Consider the following 20,580-nt stretch of genomic DNA (forward strand, 5'->3'; position numbering starts at 1 on the left):
CACTATTATTTTGGGTCTCTACTAGACTAGTCAAACCTGTAGCCCAATTAAGAACAGCAATGAAGAAAGGCCAGGGGCAGAATATAGATGACAACCACCGCCACCACCACCATCACAAAGGACATCACTAAATCACTCCTGCCGCTTGTCCCTGTTGCCTGGGTACTCACTGGCACACCATGGGACATGAGGGTGTTGGGATTCATGAGGGTGACAAGTTGGTGCAGGAGGTCAGGCTGGCTATCAAATAGTTCAGGTGTCAGCTTCTTCATCACTTCTTCCAAATGTTCTGCTGCAAGTGAGGGCACCCCATACCAGGTCTTCGGCTCACCCCTGCACAAGTGGAAAAGGGACACACACAGTAAATCACACCTTGGTCATGCAGGGAGCCCACACTGACTTGATTCCCTGGCTCCCCAGGGTCCCACTCACCAGTGGAGGTAGTTAATGGAGTAACTCCAGTGATCCTCAATATGCCAGCAAAAGGCTGAGAAGACCATGCCCACGTAGAGCCAGGGCACCTTCATGCCAGAGATATCTGCATTGATGTGGCACAGTACAGACTGTTCCAACACCGGCATCACATTTAGGTTCCAACCACTGGTAGCATACTCCTGCCAGGTCAGGTATTTGTAAAAAGGGCATGAGGGTTATGCTAAGGAACTGAGATCTTAAGTCATTTTCTTTAGCCTAGGGAACCTTAATTTTGAGGTCAGAGACTTTTTTGAAACATCTTAAGAAACATATAGGTTTTCTCCCTACCTCTCCACCAAAAAGCATACACACAAAATTTCAATTGTATTCACTTCAATTTCTACAAAGTTTACCGATATATCCACCTACCAAAATACCTGCAAGTTAAAAAAATCCTGCTCTGGATCAAAATGTACCCTTTCTTGGAAGCACAACTAGGCCCTCATTTTCTCCTGTGCATACAAACCCCACTCCCTGAACACTACTTATGGATGAGCCAGGATCTCATATACCTTCTCATTTAATTTTTATAACAAATTTGCAAAGTAGATATTATCCCCATTTTAAAGATAAGGAAATGGGCTCACAGAGGCGAAAGAACCCATCTCATGTTTGTACATGCCAGGTACCAGACTGTTTTCTTTCATCTCATCTAAATCTCATGGCTACATAAGACAGGCATAATTATCCTCATCTTACAGAGATACTGAGTTTTTCAGATACTAAATGATTTGCCTAAGCTCACACAGCTGACACGTAACCATGAATCATCCACTCACCTCCTCTTCGGGGGTTAGGTGCCGTTTACTGTCACTGACAGGGAAACCGCTGCCAAATTCTTTGGAATGGATGTCAGCTCCATACTCAACAGTCACATCTTCCTCAATGCTATTTACCAGCCTCCAGAACTCCTTCTCCACAAGTTCTGTGGGCACCATCTGGGGGAAGACAGGTAGCAGATGACTATGGCCCATCACACCCTGGACCCACTGATCCAGGTGAGCTGAGACCATCTGGCATCAATACCTATGATCCTAGCCCAACACTACCTCAGCCCTCCATCACCTACATGCACGGGCATGTTGAAGTAGTCAGCTTTAAAGGAGTCGGCCATCTCGCCAAAGCTCTGCAGAGTGTATTCCCGGGTAGCCTGCTCAAAGCCAAAGGCTTCTGGGGGCCGCTTACACTCCTGAAACCCAAAGGAGAACATGTCACCAAAACAGAGGCAAAGAGGTGAAGAATCCTCCCAAGTGGAACTGGAATATAAGGGGTAGGGAGGGAGAAGAGCCCTAGGTCTGCACTCAAGGCCCCTGAGGCAGGCCTTACTTTACAGCTGTACCTTTTGCTCTTACCACTCGGCTTAGTCTTTTCATTCCCCATCATGCTTTTGCTCAGTTCCTCCCTACTGAAATGTCCTTTTCCACTTTCTTTCATTGGTTCCTCAAAACTCAATTCCAGTCTCACAACTTCCAGGGAGTCATCTCATGCTCTTTTCTTCCTTTAGGACTTTATCTAAATGGCTCTGACTTTAATATGCTATCCTGTGTTCTTCTGCCACCATTTTTCCTCTCTAGCTAAAATGTGATTCTTTTTTTTTTTTTTTTGAGACGGAGTCTTGCTCTGTCGCCCAGACTGGAGTGCAGGGTCACAATCTCAACTCACTGCAACCTCCGCCTCCCAGGTTCAAGCGATTCTCCTGCCTCAGCTTCCCGAGTAGCTGGGATTACAGGTGCCCGCCACCACGCCCCGCTAATTTTTGTATTTTTAGTAGAGATGGGGTTTCACCATGTTGGCCAGGCTGGTCTCAAACTCCTGACCCTGTGATCCGCCCGCCTTGGCCTCCCAAGTGCTGGGATTACAGGCGTGAGCCACCACGCCTGGCCTCTAAAATGTGGTTCTATGCAGGGTGCTTAGAGAAGGTTTTTTATGCCCAGACTAGAACTGTAAGGCTGGGAAAATGGCATTGAATATTCCAGTACCTTGAAAGATGGAAAACAGGGCCGGGCATGGTGGCTCATGCCTGTAAACCCAGCACTTTGGGAGGCTGAGGTGGGGTGGATCACCTGAGGTCAGGAGTTCGAGACCAGCCTGGCCACCATGGTGAAACCCTGTCTCTACTAGAACTACAAAAACTAGCCAGGTGTGGTGGCAGGCGCCTGTAATCCCAGCTACTCAGGAGGCTGAGGCAGGAGAATCGCTTGAACCCGGGAGGCAGAGGTTGCAGTGAGCAGAGATGGCATCACTGCACTCCAGCCTGGGTGACAGAGCAAGATTCTGTCGCAAGAAAAAAGAAAAAGAAAAAAGAAAGATGGAAAATGAAGACACTGGCTTTTACAGTATCAAACCCTCCACTAATCCTGTTCTTGAGACTGTCTCAGAAGATAGGATGTGGGTCTACCTCATTTTGTACCTATGTTCATTATTTTAGATGAGAACAATATGTACCCCAAAATCAGACACACACCATGCTTATGTTTGAAAAATAAATGTCCGTCTGGTCCACTGACTTATAACCACTTAGAGAAGAGAGTCAAGTAGAGTTGACAGTCTTGATACTGTTGGTATCCAAACTCCTCCCCAACTAGAATCTCCACCACTACCAAGGCCAATATGCACTGCCCTGATTTTTCCTCATCTGTGTATGTCTGTCTGTGTGTATGTATGCATGTGCACACCCGGTCTCTACAACCACAGTTGAGTCCCTAAGATAAGGCGAATGTCTGCTCTACAGAAATCCAGAGGGAAATGTAGAAGGTAAGTACCGAGAATTTGGGTGAAGGTAGGAAGTTCATGAAATGTACCTGCCCAACTTCCTGGCTGCTTGGCCCTTACTGCTGCTTCAGCTGCTCTCCTTACTGCCCCTATACCCACAGTAGGCATGCTCTCCTGCTATACCTCTGTTCCTGCTAGTCCTCCACCTCCCAGTCCCGAACAGCCAACCACCTCTCTAGTTAAAGCCTGTAGCACTGCCTCAATCTAAATATAACAAGAGGAAAACAACTAAATAAATATTATACCCATGATACACCATCTAAAAAAATTCCAGACCTTAATTAAACTTAGTAATATAGAGAAATGGTTATAAAGTAACAAATGAAAATATATAACAAGATCTCAAACTTGTTAAAGATAGTTACGTATAAGTAACAGCAAAAAGATGAGAAAAAAATATATCAAACTATTAACAATGGTTATCACTGGGTGGTGGGAAGACAAGTAATTTGCCTATTTTCCAAAATGTCTTTTTTTTTTTTTTTTTTTTGAAGACAGGGTCTCATTTTGTTGCCCAGGCTGGAGTGCAGTGGCATGATTTTGGCACACTGCAACCTCCGCCTCCTGGGCTCAAGCAATCCTCCCACCTCAGCCTCCCGAGCAGCTGGGACAACAGGCGTGCGCCACCATGCCTGGCTAATTTTTGTATCTTTTTTGGTAGAGATGGGGTTTCGCCATGTTGCCCAGGCTGGTCTCAAACTTCTGGGCTCAAACGATCTGCCCACCTCAGCCTCCCAAAGTGCTAGGATTACAGGCGTGAGCCACCGCGCCCGGCCTCAAACTTTCTAAAAAAGAAAAAAAACAACAAAAACTCAGAAATTGAAAGAACATTTTTTTCTTAATATTCCTATCCTTCAAGTCTCATTTCTGACATTTTCCCTGATTATTACCCTTAGCTATTTTCCTCTCCTCTGAACTTCTATATCTCAGAGTTTCTAACACACAATTTAGCCTCTGTTTATATGTCACCACATATAGTCTAATCATGATGCTTACCTCTCCAGGTGGTCTGGGAGCTCTTAGAGGACAGAAGCAAAGGCTGAATCTCCTGCTCCTTTCTCCCAAAGCTCTGCCCAGCCTAATCCCACCACAGAGACCCAAAACCTAAGACTATGGCTGAGCTAAGAGGCTGCCCTCAATAAGGCCAGATGAAGGAAGGCAAGGAAGCCCTATGAGGCAGATGTGGAGTGGGGAGGCCTTACCGCCATGACACACTTTGGGCACCGCCAGACACCCTTGGGGATCTCAGGCAGAGGAGGCAGCAGGCAGAAGATGTGGTAGTTGTCATCACAGCCATCACACAGCAGGAGCTTGTCATCCTCATCCCCTCGAGAACACATCCGGCAGACATATGACTCAATCTGCCAGGGGAGAAGAGCAAAAGTTCTCCATTGGAAATCCACTGTGTTTGCTGGCTGAATGATTTACAGCCCTGTATAGGCTAGTCATGCTAGGTCTGGAGTTCAACTGCATGTATGTACCATCTCCCCAAATAAGCAGGTAGAGCTGCAAGAGCAGTCTTTTATCATCCAGTCTTGAATCCTCCCATTTTTATTCATCCAATAAACACTTACTAAACCCGTATTCAGAACTACGCTGGACTCTAGCACAAAGACAAGACATGGTATCCTTCCAAGTATATACAGTACTCTAGAGACATGTGTTCATAAAAATTAAAAATTGCCAATAGCGGTCCATAAAGGGCACTGTGGGAGCCTAGAGAAGGAAGCACTCAAAGCAGCTGGAGATAAGGAGGGATGGCCTTGAGAAAGGACTTCATTGAAAAGGTAACACCTGAAACTGGCTGAAACCTGAAGGCAAAACAAAACATGGCAACAGGGCAGAGCACAGGGGGAATCTCTTCCAGGCTGAAGAAACAACATGTGCAAAGGATAGGGATGAAAGAGCATACTGCATCTTACGAGGAAAAATGAACATACCTACAAGGAGTTCAGTGTGGCTATAGCAGAGGAGTGAGGTGGGCAGTGCTGGGGGATGAGGCTAGAGGTCAGCAGGGACTGGATCATGCATGGTAATGAGGAGCTTAGCCTTTATCCTGAAGCAATGGAGAGTGAGACTCCTTCTCTGGACCCTTCCAGCACTTCATGTTGACAGCACTTGATCACCCTTTCTTGCTCTTTGTTCCATATGAGTTGGCTTTGTTTCCCCAATTAAGTGAGCTACCTGAGGGCAGGGCCCATGGAGGCCCGCTTTTGTGGTTAATGCGACCTGGTCCAGTGCCATGCAGGGGAATGCTTATTGAAGGGACAAGAAGCAGAGCATTAAGAAGTCAGGGCTGGGTCCTTACAAACTGGGCATTGCTGTGGTTCCTCCGTAGCCTCATGGTCATCTTGGTGCAGGGTTCTGGGCTGTGACTCAGCTCCTCCTTGCTCTCCAGGAAGGTCTTAGGCGATGTTGACTCCACCTTCACATCCCCACCTAACTCCTCCTTCACCACTACTGTGGGGGGACACTCAGGCCCCTCCTTATCTGGGAGAGAGAAAAAATGGCTGTAAACACAGGTCTAGGACACTTAGGGCCCTGACTTTTCTCCCCAGGTGAGGCCACCCCAGCCTGTTAGGCCTTACCTTTCTTCCGCAGAGTCTTGTCTTTGGCCATGAGGCCCAGGCCCATCATCTTGGGGCCTGCCCCATAGATCTGTAGCTTTTTCAGCTCTGGATTCTTTTCAATGTCTTCCTCTGTGGGTTCCGGCTGGAAGGAAAGAAGGAAATGAATCAAGACTGCTATCTGGGGCAGACTGTCCCATCCTAAAAGAACAGCAACTCGGACTACATATCACCTGATCTCATGCTGAGGGCTGAGGCACAGATGGGCTAAGCCAAGAACTCAGAGTTGCTTTTTGGAGACTGAGGGTAGGTGAGCTGCCTCCTCGGCCCTCTCTCAGAAAGGAATAAAAGACAGGATATCTCAGTTTCCCCAACTGTAAAATGAGAATATTACCTCCTCCCTTATAGTTATGAGGGGGGTTAGGGACAATACATATGAAAATGCTAACAGTGTTTGGCATTACCAACAAATGGCAGTCTAATAGGATCTGCTAAATTACATGCTTCGATGAGCCCAGGGACAGTGTCCATCTTGTTCTCTATTGTATTCCCAGTGCCAAGAATGCCTGGCACATAAGCTTCTGCCTGAAGACATAGCTACAAGGAGCTGGGAACAGTGGTACACACCTGTAGTCCTAGCTACTCCAGAGGCTGAGGTGAGAGGATCACTCAAGCCTAGGAGTTCAAGATTATAGTGCATTATGATCAAGCCTGTGAATAGCCACTGTACTCCAGTCTGGGCAACATAGCAAGACCCTATGCCTCAAAACAAAACAAAACAAAAGATACAGGTATAAAGAGAAAGAAGAGTTCTACTTCTATGAGCAGAGTAAGTCCGGAAAGGAACAAAACAGGCAAGAAGAGCAGACATACAAAAGAGGTTGCACAAACAGATCAAGACCCAGCTCAGCAGCTCAGCTGAGAGGGGAGAAAAAAGCAAGAGTGAAGCCAGAGAGAGGCACACTAATGCTCAGAAGAACTCAGAGAACAAAAGAAGGGATAATGGAACAGGGAACACAGCCTTAGCCAGAAGGAAGGAGAGGACTCCCTCCACCTCAAAGCTCTAAGTTCGAAGAAGGGGAGTACTCACATCAGGCTGCAGTCTCTTGGCCCGCCGGCCATAGCTGTTGAACTTGGAAGGCTGCACAGACTGTCGTAGGGGGATGCTGTGGGGTTTGTATTCCTTGTCCTTCTCCTCATTATCAAATGGACGTGTGTTACACTGCTGGGGACAGGTAAGGGGTAAGGGTCAGGACATGGACTCCAGCCCGCAAAAGCAATAACTTCCCTCTACCCTCACCCAATGGCATCCAAAGCTGTGGTCCACTCACCTGACCCACACCAACAGCCCCTGTTCCACTGGTCTTTAGCACTGACACCAGCACACATTTTGGGAATTCTCAGTACCTTTGCTTGTATCACTCCTCCCTTCCAGTCACTTCCTCCACCAACCATCTCCCCAACTAAATCAGACGCCATCTCTTCCCACACCTTCTAGCCCAAGCTCTCCCTTCTCTGATTTCTCTATCAGTTAAAACTTTGTCACATAACAAATAAGCTAGCCGTACAGATAACTCCAGGACCTCTGACCCTGAGCAGTGTAGAAAGAGAATAAGCATCACTAGGAAAGAGCAGAGTCCAACTCCCAGGTCTCCAGTCCACTAAACCAGTTTCATTAAGAGCAAGTGTGGAAATCTGTGCTGAAGGGTAAAGCCACACCCTGCCCCATTGTGACATCCTTACCACAAGGTTGGCTCCAGACTGGTACATTTCATAGGGATAAACAATGCGTTCGTAGTGGGAGCGTAGCAAGGAGCCAATATTTTTGCCTGGTGGATAGTTGAGGCGCTGGGCTACCCGAGCCCACCGACGGTCCTTGCAGATAGCTTCATAACCACCTTCCTCCACCACAATCTGAAAAAACAAGTAGGAAAAGACATGGATGTGCCATGTGCATTTATATGTGAGGGAGTAGGCCTGTAGAAAGGGCAAAAGGGCAATGAGGGCAACTCTAGTCCCTCACTTCACTGGGGGCTAACCCCTTATCACAACCTCAAATTGCAGCAAGAGATTCCAAGATGTTCTGATGACAGCTTGTGTGCTACCAAGCTGTGCCCCTTCCATTGCAGCCTAAAGATCTAATATCCAAACTAAGGGGGCCCCCAGAGTATCAAGGATATTGGGGTTTGGTGGGAGGGGTGCTTGACAAAAACCTGTTCTTACTTTGCTGAGACTGTAGAGGTCCAAGATCCGCCGTTCTACATTGGGAATCTTTAAGGAGGAGCCCTGGATTTCCCAGAATTTGGCAATCTGGTCCAAGTAGTTCAGTTTCACTCTCGTCTGGGCCTGAAGAAGAAATGGCTCAAAGAGGCTGGCCACCCCCTCCCACTGACCACTGTCTTTGGGTCCAATCTTAGGGGAGAACAGAGGAATACAGCAGTCCACACTTTCACTACCCAGGGTTTCTCCCAATGAACCGGATCCCAGACTCTAGGCAGTGCTTAGCCCCACCTCGCTCTCATTTCTTTCGTTTTTGTTTTTTTGAGATGGTCTTGCTCTGTCGCCCAAGCTGGAATGGAGTGGTGCAATCACGGCTGACTGTAGACTTGACCTCCTGGGCTCAAGTGATCCTCCTGCCTCAGCCTCCTGAGTAGCTGGAACTATAGGCGCACGCCACCACGCCCGGCTAATTTTGTATTTTTTGTAGCAATGAAGTTTCACCATGTTGCCAGGCTGGTCTCAAACTCCTAAGCTCAAGCAATCCATCCACTTCGGCCTCCCAAAGAGCTGGGATCACAGGCGCAAGCCACTGCACCCAGCCACCTCTCTCTCATTTGTCACCTTCCAGTCAATCAGAGAAGCCCAAGGTCCCAATAGAGACGGTCACAACTGCCAAAAGCTTTAGATATGTCCTCTAATCTCCCTGACAAGGTCATGTGAGTATTATCATCTCCTATACAGACGAGGAAGCAGAGGCTCAGAGGAGTTAGGACACACAGCAAGCATCAAGATATTTTGGTGCCAAATAATTTGAGCTTTGGCTCTCCCTCTGCTACTGATTTGCTATGCTGCCTTGAGCAAATCAGTTCCACTGTGGACTCCTTTTTCCTTTTACTAATAATTATAAAAGGAAAATAACTGCACAGTCCACTTACCCCAGAGGGGTAGACTTAATGAGGGGACCAGTGAAGATCCTCTGCAGATTTCAGAATTATATCTAAGCTCTAGGCATGTTTCAGAGAAAGCAAGCTCCAAAAAGGCACATGCACCTCCTTATGTACCACCAAACTTGTTCCATGGTGGCTAAAGGGTGAAAGTGCATGCTGTAACTATAGACAGAATGGCCTAGAACTAAGAGATGGTATATCAGAGTAGCACTAGCACCTGGCCAACCCAGGACCCAATGTGGGCCAAAGAGACTAGGAACAAGATATGTATGATGCTTCCCTCAAATCTCAGTAACCAAGAAGGACTCCCATAGGCCCCAAGTCTACAACCTCCTCACTCCAGTCAGAGAGCCTGGTTCTTGGAAGAACTAGATAGTCATTACCATTCACTATCTTGCCCTGATCCCATTAGGGGGAACAAAGACAGCTCTTTCCATTTCATAGTTGAGAAAAACTAAGGTCTATTTGTAGAAAGAAACAACCTACAGTTCCTTGGCTGTGAGAACTCTCAAAGGGCAAGGAAGTGCTCCTTCGACCTCAGCCCCTTAGCTTTCTGAAGTTGGCCTCATCCCTGCTCCTTCTTATTAGTCAGCACTCCCTCTACAGAAAACCTGCCCTTGTGTCATGCTAGGCAACATCTTGCCCAAGCTGTACCCCTATAAACCTGACAAGATATATTTTTCTTTTCTGAGATGGGGTCTTGCTATGTTGCCCAAACTGGTCTTGAACTCCTGGGCTCAAGCAATCCTCCCACCTTAGCTTCCCAAAATGTTAATAGTGCCGAGGCTGAGGAACTCTGGTCTAGAACACAAGTGAACTTTTAGGGTATAAGTATTCAGCTGGGCCTGGGCCTAATGCCCCACCCCTTGGACATCTATTAAGATTTGTGGGTACATAATAATGGGGGAGGGAGTGGCAGCATATGCCTAACCTAGAGCTGCCATGGAAAACTCCAGGATCTTACGTGGAACTGGCTTTAGGGAACCTAATCTCACTACCCCAGGGCATTCTCAAGCAGGAAAAACCCCACCTGTCCATGAAAAGGGCCTGGACTTCCTGTACAGAACAAAAGGGAGAAGGAAAATCCTACCTGCCTGACCCCTGGCCAAGTCTCTAACCATTCCAGCCTCCACAGAGCCCAGTTCTTGTGTTGTTCTGCCCATCTACCCAAACTCCCACCTTACCAAGCACCCATGGAAGCAAAGTAGAAAGCACAGGGCTGTGGATGAATTGGATATATGAAGCCACATTCAGCTGGCCAAGGAAGAAGGGGTATCAGCCAGTTCCATATTTCCTTTTTGTTGACTCAGCTAGGGTAGGCTAGTTTACAGGGGAGTTTCAGAAGTAGCAAACCTTTGTGAGAAAGGGATATATGTCCCCAGCCTTTGGGCTATCAAATCACAAATGCTAAATGCCCCTGGCTCTTGGTTATATTTAGAGCTCTAAAGCTTCTTCCACGCCCTGGGCACACTAAAGTAATGCAATTTCACAGAAGAGAGAATAAAGTCCTAGCTAGGTAAAGTACCTCAGCCAGAGAAACTATAAGGGAAGTGGGATTAGAACTCAGGTATACATTCTCCCAACCCCACCACCAGCTCCTAGTCTTCTCACCTCTAGCTCATTCAGCCTCTGGATTCGGGGGGTAAACCTGAAGTTGTCCACTTCCACAGCAAAGGGTGGCTGCCAGTCCTGAGAGGGTAGAGAGGGGAAAGGGACTTGAGTTATCTCAGCATAGTGTAAGACCGGAAGTCACCAAAAGCAGCTCGGAATCCCACTGGCACCTTCCCAAACCTCTAGCCACTCCAGACCCTTTAACCTGCAAACATCCTACCCAACCACCCACCCCCACCTCCCCCCAGAACTCACAAGAGTCTAGCAGCCCCCTCAAGTCCGCACCCAAGGCCCCATGCACATGCCCTAGGAAACTTCTCCTGAGTCCCACCCAACAGTACAGTGCCAGGATTTCAAGAAATTAAGAGATGGAGCCTCTGTTTTGTTGACCCTAAACCTTCTCCACACCCACATTAACTCCTTATCCCCTAGGCACGTGCTGTAGGACACACAGGCCTGGGAGTACTGGAAAGCACACAGGATCTAGAGTCAGAAGATATGGGTTCATGTTCTAGATCCGCTACTTACTAGCTATGAGATTTTAGCTTTCTGAACTTGTTTTCTCATCTGTGAGGTGGGAATATGAACTCTAGCCCTGGCTTCCTTGCCAGACCAATATGGAAAATTAAAACTAGTTTTCAAATGAAAATGTTATTCAAAGGAGTCATCGTTATGACCTGACATCTAAGGCTGACCACACCTCACAATACACATGCAGGGTAGCTCAGGTCCGATTGTGGCAGGACGTAAAGGTTTGGGCCTTTAATGTTTGTTCTCTCAGTTTAAAGGGCCTGAGATAGACACTGCAGGGAAGAGCAAGGAACAGGGAGCAAGTATGTGTATCACTCACCCAGTCTGGAAGGCTTCCTGTAGATCCTCTCTCATACACCTGCCTGGTACAGGAAGAGGCAGGGGAGGAAGCCCCAGGGGGTGGGGGTAAGTGCTGGGATGCCTGACTGTGGTGGCAAAGAATGGGAGGATTTGGGGAGGGAAGTCAGGGAAAGATCATGAAAGTGGGAGACACTCTGCTCTGCCAAGTTGGAGCTTGCTGTGTCCTGCCCAAAGGTCAGCTGTGAAGAACCCCCTCTCCAACACCCCTTTCCAACCTCCTATGCAGTCCTCTCCTTCCCAGAGCCCTGGCTCCTGCTGGGGTGGCGAAATGAACCTAAAGTAACCTAAACCAATGCTCTCATTTTATAAATGGGGAAAGTGAGGCTCAGAGAAAAAAAGTGAAATTTCCAAAATTACATGCTGAGTTAGTGGTGGGGCCAAGAACCCATGTCTTCTGACCTCTGATCCAAGGCCTTTGCACTACACCAGACATCAATGTTCATACATACATGCATACACGTGGGCGGGGGGGAGAGACAGTGAAAGAGAAGAAAAACTGTTGACCTCTTCTGCACACACACTTTTAGAAAATGGGCTAGAGGACTCATATTTTGCATGCATACACAGACCACACTCCCCTGCCCCTACCAGCCAAAGCAGGTGGCAAACATCTGGGGCTCAGTAAGCAGGGACAAAAAAAAAAAAAACCAGGCAGGCCAAAATGGTATGGCTCAAATCCAGACAAGCTCCCCATGCCCTCTTGCCTCTCATCAGGATAGGGCACTCCCCTCAGCACAGGTAACCCAGCTAAAAAGGTGCTCAAACCCAAAACTCCGGGCACCCTTCTTTCCTGCTGAATCAAGTTCTAGACAATCAGTGCAACATCAAGCACCTGACAGGAAATGGCAGCCCTGGAATGCTACGGCAGGAGCCATGGATGCAACAGATACCTGGGAAGGCCCTGCAAACCGCCTGCCTTCATCTCCAGACTACTGTATGCCAAATGTATGTTGGTATTACTGGGATGTGGTGATAAAAAAAAAGGCTGGCTACCTGATGAAGAAAGCAAGATCCTTCCAAACTCCACTGGGTCTACTCAGGGTACCCACACTCTCCTCCCACCCATCTTTCCCAAGCGTAGCAGTCACCTGCCCAGCAATTCAGGCCCCAAACCATCCTTCCTCCAGCAAACCTCCAATTCCCAGGTACCCACCCATATATAGGTTCCCACCCTGGGCCCAAGCATCACTTGAGCGAGTACTTCAAACTTCAACCAGAAGAAGGCCAGCTGCCTAAAGGTGGCCTAGGAGCTGCCATAGAGAAGGAAAAAACAAAACCAACCCAGAGAGCCAGGTATCCTGGATTAGAGAGAAGCACACTGTTGAGCAGTGAAAAGGACGGCCTCCTGCTGGCCATGCACACCTGGGACATGTCACTCTTCCCCTTCCTGATGCCCCAAAGCAGGGTAACAACACCTACACAAGGCCAGCCTGCCTAAGTCAGTCCAAGATAGAAAAAAGGAATTCAGGCCTCAACTACCCCCTACGTCAGCTATGCCTCTTTTTCCCACAGGCTTGCCCAACCACTTCAGGGAGTGCCTCCTTGAGGCTGCCCAGGACTCCTGCCTCTCCCTTCCACTAGCCTTCCTGACCCTCTACCCACTGCCACTCCCTCACCATGGACAAGGATACCTCAGAAATCTGTGGCCAGACTCCAAGAAGGAAGAAATTCGCTTACCCAACACCTCCTAGAGGATCTATCTGAAACCATCCTAGATCTGTGGCTGAACACCAGAAAGCACCAAGTTGGATAAGGAGGCCTGTGGTGCCCTCCTCAGGTGGGAATGAAGCTTCCTATTCCATTTCAGCCAGGAGACACCCACTCAAAAACACCCTTTTCCAGCAAAGCTCAATTTCTGCCCTTGGAATCCCAACTGATCACTGAACATTATCATCACTTTTCCACCATACCAGCAAGGCAGCAGCTTGCCCTAGCCCTTGGGAGACTTCTAGCCTGAAGCCAGGCCTAGGAGGAAAGCTATGGCCTTTGTTGCTGACCCCTGGCAATCATGTTCCAAAAGGGACAGAATTCCATGGCTCCATTCTGTTCTGCGGGCCCAAGAGTGCCCTATCCTCTGGGATCTCCTACATCCTGGACCAGAGGAGAGTAGAAATCTTCTGAGAAGGACTCACACCCTACCACCAAGCTGACCGGTCCAAACATCTCCATAGGAAGTCAAGTCTGCGGGATGATGTGCAGAAAAGGCCTTGACATTGCCTTCAACGAGGAAAAGAAGAGGACAATTCCCTGAACCCACCTCAAGGGAGACAGAGCAATCCCTGTGAGACTGATTTCCTGACTGGTCCAGCAGGCCAGGATATTATCATAGATGAATTGGCCTGGCAGGGTATGAGTAAATATGAGTCAACCTACATAGGAATAAACCAATGACCACATCAAACACCCTCACAGTCACAATAATTACCACTTATCTAGTGCGTACTACATACAGACGCTACCTAGTTTAATTCAATCCTCTAAATAACCATTCCTGGGATCCATTTCACGGGCTCAGAGAGATTACTTCTACTTTCCCAAGGTCACACAGCTGCTCAGCTTCAAAGTGGAGTTTTGAACTCAAGTCTGTCTCCCTTCAGGACTGCGATCTTTCTATTAATACTATACTATGCTGCCTGCCTTAAAGGAAGTGATGACAACAGATTGGAGAAACGTCTTATTTTTACAGCCTCGACCTAGGTGGCCCGGGCTAAGAGATGTGCGGGGTGCCTCTCTGTGAACTCCCTCCGGCCCACTAGGAATCCCTGTCTTAAACCAGGAGTGATTCTGAAGGGCCGGGGTGGGGGTGGATCTCTGACTCCAGGTCACCTGTGGGCCTCACACCACGAGAGGACCCCTGGCCCAACACCCTTTTTCCGATCCGCGCCGCAACCACAACGGTCCCAGCCACCCCCTCTCCCCACCTCGAGCTGCCCTCCACCCCAGACTTCGCCGCTGGCTATCCTACTGCTTCATTCCGTCTCGCCGCCGGCGAAAACCGGCCCCGGGGCTTACCGCGGGTGGGCGGATCTTGCAAATGCCCGATTTCTCTGCGATGGGCCTGATTTTCGCGATGTAGCCAAGAGGGTCTCGGAACTCGGCCCAGCTAGGCTCGAACACCGGGCACTCCGGTGGCGGTAGGAAATCGTCGGACCCCGGCTCCATGGTGGGCCCGAGGTCTGGGCCAGGGATCGGGAGGCTTGGACCGCCCTTAAGGACTCATGGCGCCGCCGCTGTTTGAAGCCGAGGCAATGCTCGGAGGCTAGGCCCTAAGCGGGACAGCCGCCGCCCGCCGAGGGCCTAAGGGGGCGTGTGGCCGTCGTGCTCTGAGAGTCTCAGGCTGACTCTACTGCTACCGCCTCTTCGTCCCGCTCCGTTTCTTCCAAACTGTGTGGTTGCCTCCCCACTACCGCAGCCTTCGCCACCACAGTTACCTCCCAAACGCCGCGGCCTTCAGCGCCGCCGCCGCCATCTTGGTTTGTCAGCGTCTCCCCTCCCCACACCACAACAAACCGGATCCTTCCGCGGGGTGTCCTTCCGAGCGTCGTATACGTTGCGTCACACCAAGCCCTAGGAAACCTTCATATAGTGGAGACCGAGCTAAATAGGCTGGTATGGGTTTCTATTTGGAAGGGGTTACTCAAAAGTACCACCCCCGACTGAGAGAAAATAGTTCATTGCAACGGCGGAGGAACAAGATTGTAATTAGTTTGCCGGATCGTCTTTCCGGATGGACCGGCGGTGCACGTTTAAAGGCCAGTGATGCGCATGCGCGTTATGGAGACCGGAAGAGGAGCTGGTGTCCGTGGGTGGTGGAGTCAAACCGGCACTCCTTCGCAGACCTCAACTAGGTCGCTAGCCCCGCACCAGTGTTCTCTGTCCCTTCTCCCTGGTCTTAACGGTGTGGGCCGCGGAAGGCGGCTCTGGGAGCCTGATTGCAAAGGACCCCTTATGCTGGCCCGCGGGATGGGGGGAGATGTACTAGGCTTCAGCTCTAGACACTGACGCCTCTGGGGCTTTGAAATAAGGAAGGCAGGAAGCTGCTCACTCCCCGGGGATTATGGATTTTTAGGATTCTGAGTCCCAAGTAAAGGAAGGAAATCTTTATTTCATCCAAGGTTACAGGTAGAGAGATGGGGTTTCGATTCTTACCCCCCAAAAGTCACTGGGAGTCAGCATTTTAATGAACGCTTTCAACTGTTCTGTATTCACTTTTACCATGTACACATTTGTGGCATATACTCCTACAAAATAAGCCTGTGTGTATGTATACTTTAACTATTGGATGTTTAGCAACGGCGTATTTATCCAGTGTCAACTGTGTAAAACACCTGTTTGCCCATTTGTGAGCCTACAGTGCACTTACCAAACATCCGTGTACTTTGATTGTATTTATTGTGTATAGCCCCTGTGCATTTGGTACCAACTGTATGTACATTTAGTCCTATCGTGTGCATGTTCCTTGAGCAGTTTCTGAATAGGTTCATTGCAACTACAGTACTTTGAATGAGTATCATCAAACCAGTACTTTGTACATATACATCAGGCATCTACTGATTGGAGGATCATCTGTGTCATTCATCAGCTGTGGACCTACTGCATATAGTTTGAACACCTACTGTGCAAATATTTGAGTACTTGCGTACATGCTGATTAAGTAATTTTGTTTTCCCCCATCAGACTATGAATTCCTTAAGGGCAGGGACCATGTGGCCTTATACATCCTTAGCACTTGGCATGTTAAGCAGTAAATGAATGTTGAGTAAACAAAAGAAAAATGAATAAATGTCCTTAGTATATATTGACTGAAAAATATGAATACTTTTTGCAAACATTTCCTGTTTAACATATTAAACATCCACTGTAAGCTCGAGGCAGGTAGGGAGTGTCATACCTTCGTGCAGTTAACTGTTCCTAATCAGATACTGTGCCAATTAGGTCCATCCTGCCTACTTCAGGACTGAGCTAAGGACATCCTGGCTGAGGGAACAGGGCACACAGGTAGGAGCTCATGCCCTGGGCTCAAAAGAGTCATGCCTTGCAGTCCCACCAGCTCTGCCATTTTCTAGTTTGTAACCTTGAACAAGTCCCAACTTCTATAACTGAAATGGGGATAATACATACCTTGCAGAATTGTTGTGTACTTGGCACATAGCAGGCCCTCAGTATCTGGTAGCTGTTATTTTTATTTCTGAGAGTCAACAACCAATATGCCAAAACTCATTAAGAATCTCCTTTGTGTCAGACACTGTGCTAGTGCTTTTGTATTTTTTTTTTTTTTATCACCTGAATGCTTATATTACCTTGAATGTTCAAGATCTTTATCCCCACTTGGCTCGTGTGGAGACTTGTCCCAAGTAACACAGATATTAAGTGACATCTTTCTAGTTTTCTAGGTGTCAGGGGAAACCTCAGCCCCTCTCCACCAGAAACACAGGTGGATGATCCAACTGAACAGCTGTCTGGACAGGAAGCAGGAAAACTAGGCAAAGTGATGCTAATCACAGTAATATCACTAGCCTCTCACATGGATAAGCATCTAATTGCCTACATGGCTAGTTCATACCAATTATTTCCCTTAATCTTTGCAACAGTCTTCAGAAAGATGTAGGTGAATTTACCCAGTCTGTAGATGAGGAACCAAGTTCCAGAAAGATTAAACAACTTGCCCAATGATACACAGGAAGTTGCTGACTCTGGTCAAATGCTCTTCCTGTCGTTTGCCCTCACCAGGAATGGAGGAGGTGAGGGAAAAGGGAGCTGCTGGGGTGGGAGGTAGAGTGGTGGGGCAGGGCCCAGTCCTTGGCAATATGGGGCATGCAGGGCCTGGAGCTTGGACTGCCCATCGGGCAGCACCCCCAGGCCACCGTGGCTGTGACCGTGATGGTGGTAGTGGTGGTGCGTGGAAGAAACAGATGAAAAGGAGGCAGAGGCCTGGCCAGAGAAGGGTGAGGAGAATCTAGAAGGTGGGAGAATACGGTAGATCTTAGGCCGAAGGAAGTTCAGCCTTTCCATCTAGAGGCTCAGGGAAGTACAAAGAGCATGAATCAGGAATCAGGAGGCCAGATTTTGGGTCTCAGCTCTGCACAGTCTTCCTACAGCCTTCTTTGAGGTCCTTTAGCCCAGACACACCCGTCCTGGAAGATTAAATAGAAATTATGTAGTCTTTGAAGCCAATGAGATAGAATTTATTCGTTTACAAATATTTATTAAATTTCTACTATGCACCAGCAAATTTTCTGGGCACTGGGAATATAATGGTGACCAAGACAGATGTAGTCTCTACTTTCCTGGAGCTGACATGCACCCACTGAGATCTGCCAAGTACCTCATCTTCCTGAGCCTTGATTTTCTCCTTTGTATAATGAAGCTAAATAATCCCTTCCTCACAGTGTTGTTAGGAGGATTAGAGATAATGATGACTGCCATTCATCAAGGGCCAGGTGCTATGAAGTAGGTATTGTTATCCCCATCCTACAGATGAGGAAACTGAAGCTCAGGGAAGTGTAAACTTACTCAAGTCACATGGCTAGTAAGTGGCAGGACCAGAACTCAAACCCAGGTCTGTCTGACTGCCGTACAATTCTGCCTGTAAGAGTCTCAGATGGTGCTCCCCATGTAGTAAGGCATTCAGGAAATGGGTTTGTTCCCCAAGCCATGGGTCTTGCTGGGGGACAACCGGAGTCTAGACACTGGGGACTTAAGAATTGGGATGCATCAGGAAACTCACTCCAGGCTGGGGGCTGGCTTGGCCTCACCCATCCACCCGGGAGACAGGGTCTGACATGGAGTTGGTGCAGAGCAGTGACTGGAAGGCTCGTCTGGGCTCAAAACCACACTCACCCCATTCATGTTTTGTGGATCAACTGGGCTGACACTGACTTTGTGTCTCACTTTTTTTGGTTTGTAAAATATGATCTCTTCCAGTTCTGAAGTAGGTTTAAGCTGTTGGTTCTGATTCCTAAATAGCTCTAGAATCCATCCCCTCCTCCTTGCCATCTTCCACTCCTCCTGTGAGCCTTTTACTGTCTCTAGCCTGGACTCTTAAAAGAGCCTCCTCAAGGTATCTGTGTGAACTCATGGTTTATTAGACAGAGACAGAGAAATATCGATGTCTAGTATAGAAATATAGATGTATAGTATGTGCTTATACATATACATAACAATAAAATGATTTATCCAAAGTAATGTTAATTCAAAATGAATTATGATAGTAGTGGATTACAACTCACTGGTTAAAATAAAAGTCCATGACTCCACATTGATATAAGTAAATAAAGTGAGAGAAAAGGGAAAGTAGAATTCTAAACTATATAGAAGGAATGATGGAGCTAGAAATCGTCAATGGATGCTCAAACCTTTGCAAAATAAAAGAGCAAGCTCTTAAAATATTGCTGTAACACCTAGTGCCCAAATCTTGGTTTCTAAATGTCATTCTCTACTAAAAAGAACCAGGGCTCCTTGGAAGGGCTCAGAAAAAGATGGAGATGTGCCACAGGACACAGGGGCTTAGAGGGCTTCCTACTGGCCAAATCCGGGGCTGTGAACATCAAAATAAAGAATGATGTTAATGGGTTATATATAACCCATTGAGTAAAATAAACAATCATTAAGTCCATAAGGATATAAATAAATAAATGTAGAAGGGAAAGCCCTCCCTTATAGTGGAAAGCCAACTAAGACATGCCCAGGACGGGCGCAGTGGCTCATGCCTATAGTCCCAACACTTTGGGAGGCTGAGGTGGGAGGACTGCTTGAGGCCAGGAGTTTGAAACCAGCCTGGGTAACCTAGCAAGACCTCCATCTCTACAAAAAATGTTTAAATTAGCTGGGCATGGTGGTGTGCGGCTGTGGTCCCAGCTACATGGAAGGCTGAGGTGGGAGGATCGCTTGAATCCAGGAGTTCGAAGCTGCAGTGAGCTATGATCGCACCACTGCACTGGGCAATGGATGAGACCCTGTCTCAAAAAAGAAAAAAAAAAGACATATTGAAAGAATGATGGCATTTGAAAATCACCATTTGACAGCCTCAGCCATAATAATTGTTCCAGCGAACGCTAAAACTAGTGAGTAAAATTTGAGGAGTAACAACATTTCCATTCGTGTCTCCACAAGATACTCATCCACTACAACGGGGAAAGTGGTAACTTTACAGTGCAGGTACTAGATAGCCCAATTTGTTATCTGGTCTTACTTTAGCTGCTGCTGAGGCCAGCGTGACAAATCTGTTGGCAACAGAGTAACAGGGAGTGGCTGGGGAGACCCGCCTGTCTCCATGCGGTGCCATGTGCTGTGCCCACCGCTGGAGCTCCAGCTCCCATTCCTTTCTTACGGTGCCACTAACACATTGCATTCTCTCGCATCTCCAGGCCTTTTCATGCGCTGCTCCCTCCCTCCCTTCTCTATCAGGCTAAGTCCTACTCGCCCTTCAAGACTACTCCACTAAAAGGAGCGGCTCCAGAAAATGGTGCCTGACCCCACCCACACACCCCAAGTTGGGTTTTCCCCTCCTCTGTGTTCCCACATACCCAGGGCTTCCTTCTGGGCCTGCACTTATTTTGTCATCTTCACATTATCCCCACCAGGCTCTGTCCACTCCTGAAACTCTTATCCTACACTGTCTGACGTGGCAGCTACTTACCCACATGTGCTTATTTATTTACATTTAAATTGAATAAAATGGAAAGTGCAGTTCCTCAGTTGCACTAGCCATGTTTCGAGTGCTCAGTAGCCACATGTGGCTAGTGGTTACCGTATTGAACAGCACAGGTATGGGACATTTTGCTTATCACAGACAGACCTATTGGACAGCACTAGAGAACAAACATAAGAACTCTGAGATGCTAGGACCTTTGTCCTTTGTTTTTGTTTGTTTGTTTGTTTTTGAGACAGAGTCTTGCTCTGTCACCCAGGCTGGAGTGCAGTGGCGCGAGCTCGCTCGGCTCACTGCAACCTCCGCCTCTCGGGTTCAAGCAGTTCTGTTCTTTGTTATGTGTTGTCTGTCCCCATCTGCATCCCCAGAGAGATTGGCAGCAGCACCTTTGATGTAAGAATAGTCAGTGGGCTTGCTGTCTTTGGGTCCTCAGAGAAATGGGGAGGTG

General features: G+C 48.0%; 2 protein-coding genes across 29 annotated transcripts in view; both read right to left on the reverse strand.

The window, feature by feature from the left end:
- Positions 1-15,202, reverse strand: part of KDM5C (lysine demethylase 5C) — a 49,204-nt gene extending 34,002 nt beyond the window's left edge. For 7 of the 27 annotated variants that reach the window (XR_010154767.1, XR_008542030.2, XM_024353356.3 and 4 more), the window contains exons 1-12: positions 14,495-14,998; positions 10,592-10,669; positions 8,037-8,159; positions 7,557-7,727; positions 6,904-7,038; positions 5,835-5,958; positions 5,555-5,736; positions 4,449-4,607; positions 1,544-1,663; positions 1,254-1,412; positions 433-614; positions 171-333 (exon numbers count right to left, since the gene is read on the reverse strand). Coding sequence is in view for 23 of the 27 variants with exons in the window: in XM_024353356.3 (XP_024209124.1) it covers positions 171-333; positions 433-614; positions 1,254-1,412; positions 1,544-1,663; positions 4,449-4,607; positions 5,555-5,736; positions 5,835-5,958; positions 6,904-7,038; positions 7,557-7,727; positions 8,037-8,159; positions 10,592-10,669; positions 14,495-14,644 (1,746 nt within the window). In the remaining 4 variants the exon portion in view is untranslated. Of the gene's footprint in view, positions 1-170; positions 334-432; positions 615-1,253; positions 1,413-1,543; positions 1,664-4,448; positions 4,608-5,554; positions 5,737-5,834; positions 5,959-6,903; positions 7,039-7,556; positions 7,728-8,036; positions 8,160-10,591; positions 10,670-11,441; positions 11,548-14,494 lie in introns of those variants that run through there. The other 20 variants (XR_010154768.1, XM_024353357.3, XM_024353355.3 and 17 more) reach the window with 10 other exon arrangements.
- A 365-nt stretch (positions 15,203-15,567) lies between these two features.
- IQSEC2 (IQ motif and Sec7 domain ArfGEF 2) overlaps positions 15,568-20,580 on the reverse strand; it is a 130,448-nt gene continuing 125,435 nt past the window's right edge. For both annotated transcript variants that reach the window (XM_024353368.3, XM_024353367.3), the window contains one exon: positions 15,568-17,616. In XM_024353368.3, the coding sequence (XP_024209136.1) occupies positions 17,597-17,616 (20 nt within the window). In that variant the 3' untranslated portion in view covers positions 15,568-17,596. The remainder of the gene's footprint in view (positions 17,617-20,580) is intronic.

This window comes from Pan troglodytes, chromosome X, assembly GCF_028858775.2.
Source record: "Pan troglodytes isolate AG18354 chromosome X, NHGRI_mPanTro3-v2.0_pri, whole genome shotgun sequence".
NCBI classification, from domain to species: domain Eukaryota; kingdom Metazoa; phylum Chordata; class Mammalia; order Primates; family Hominidae; genus Pan; species Pan troglodytes.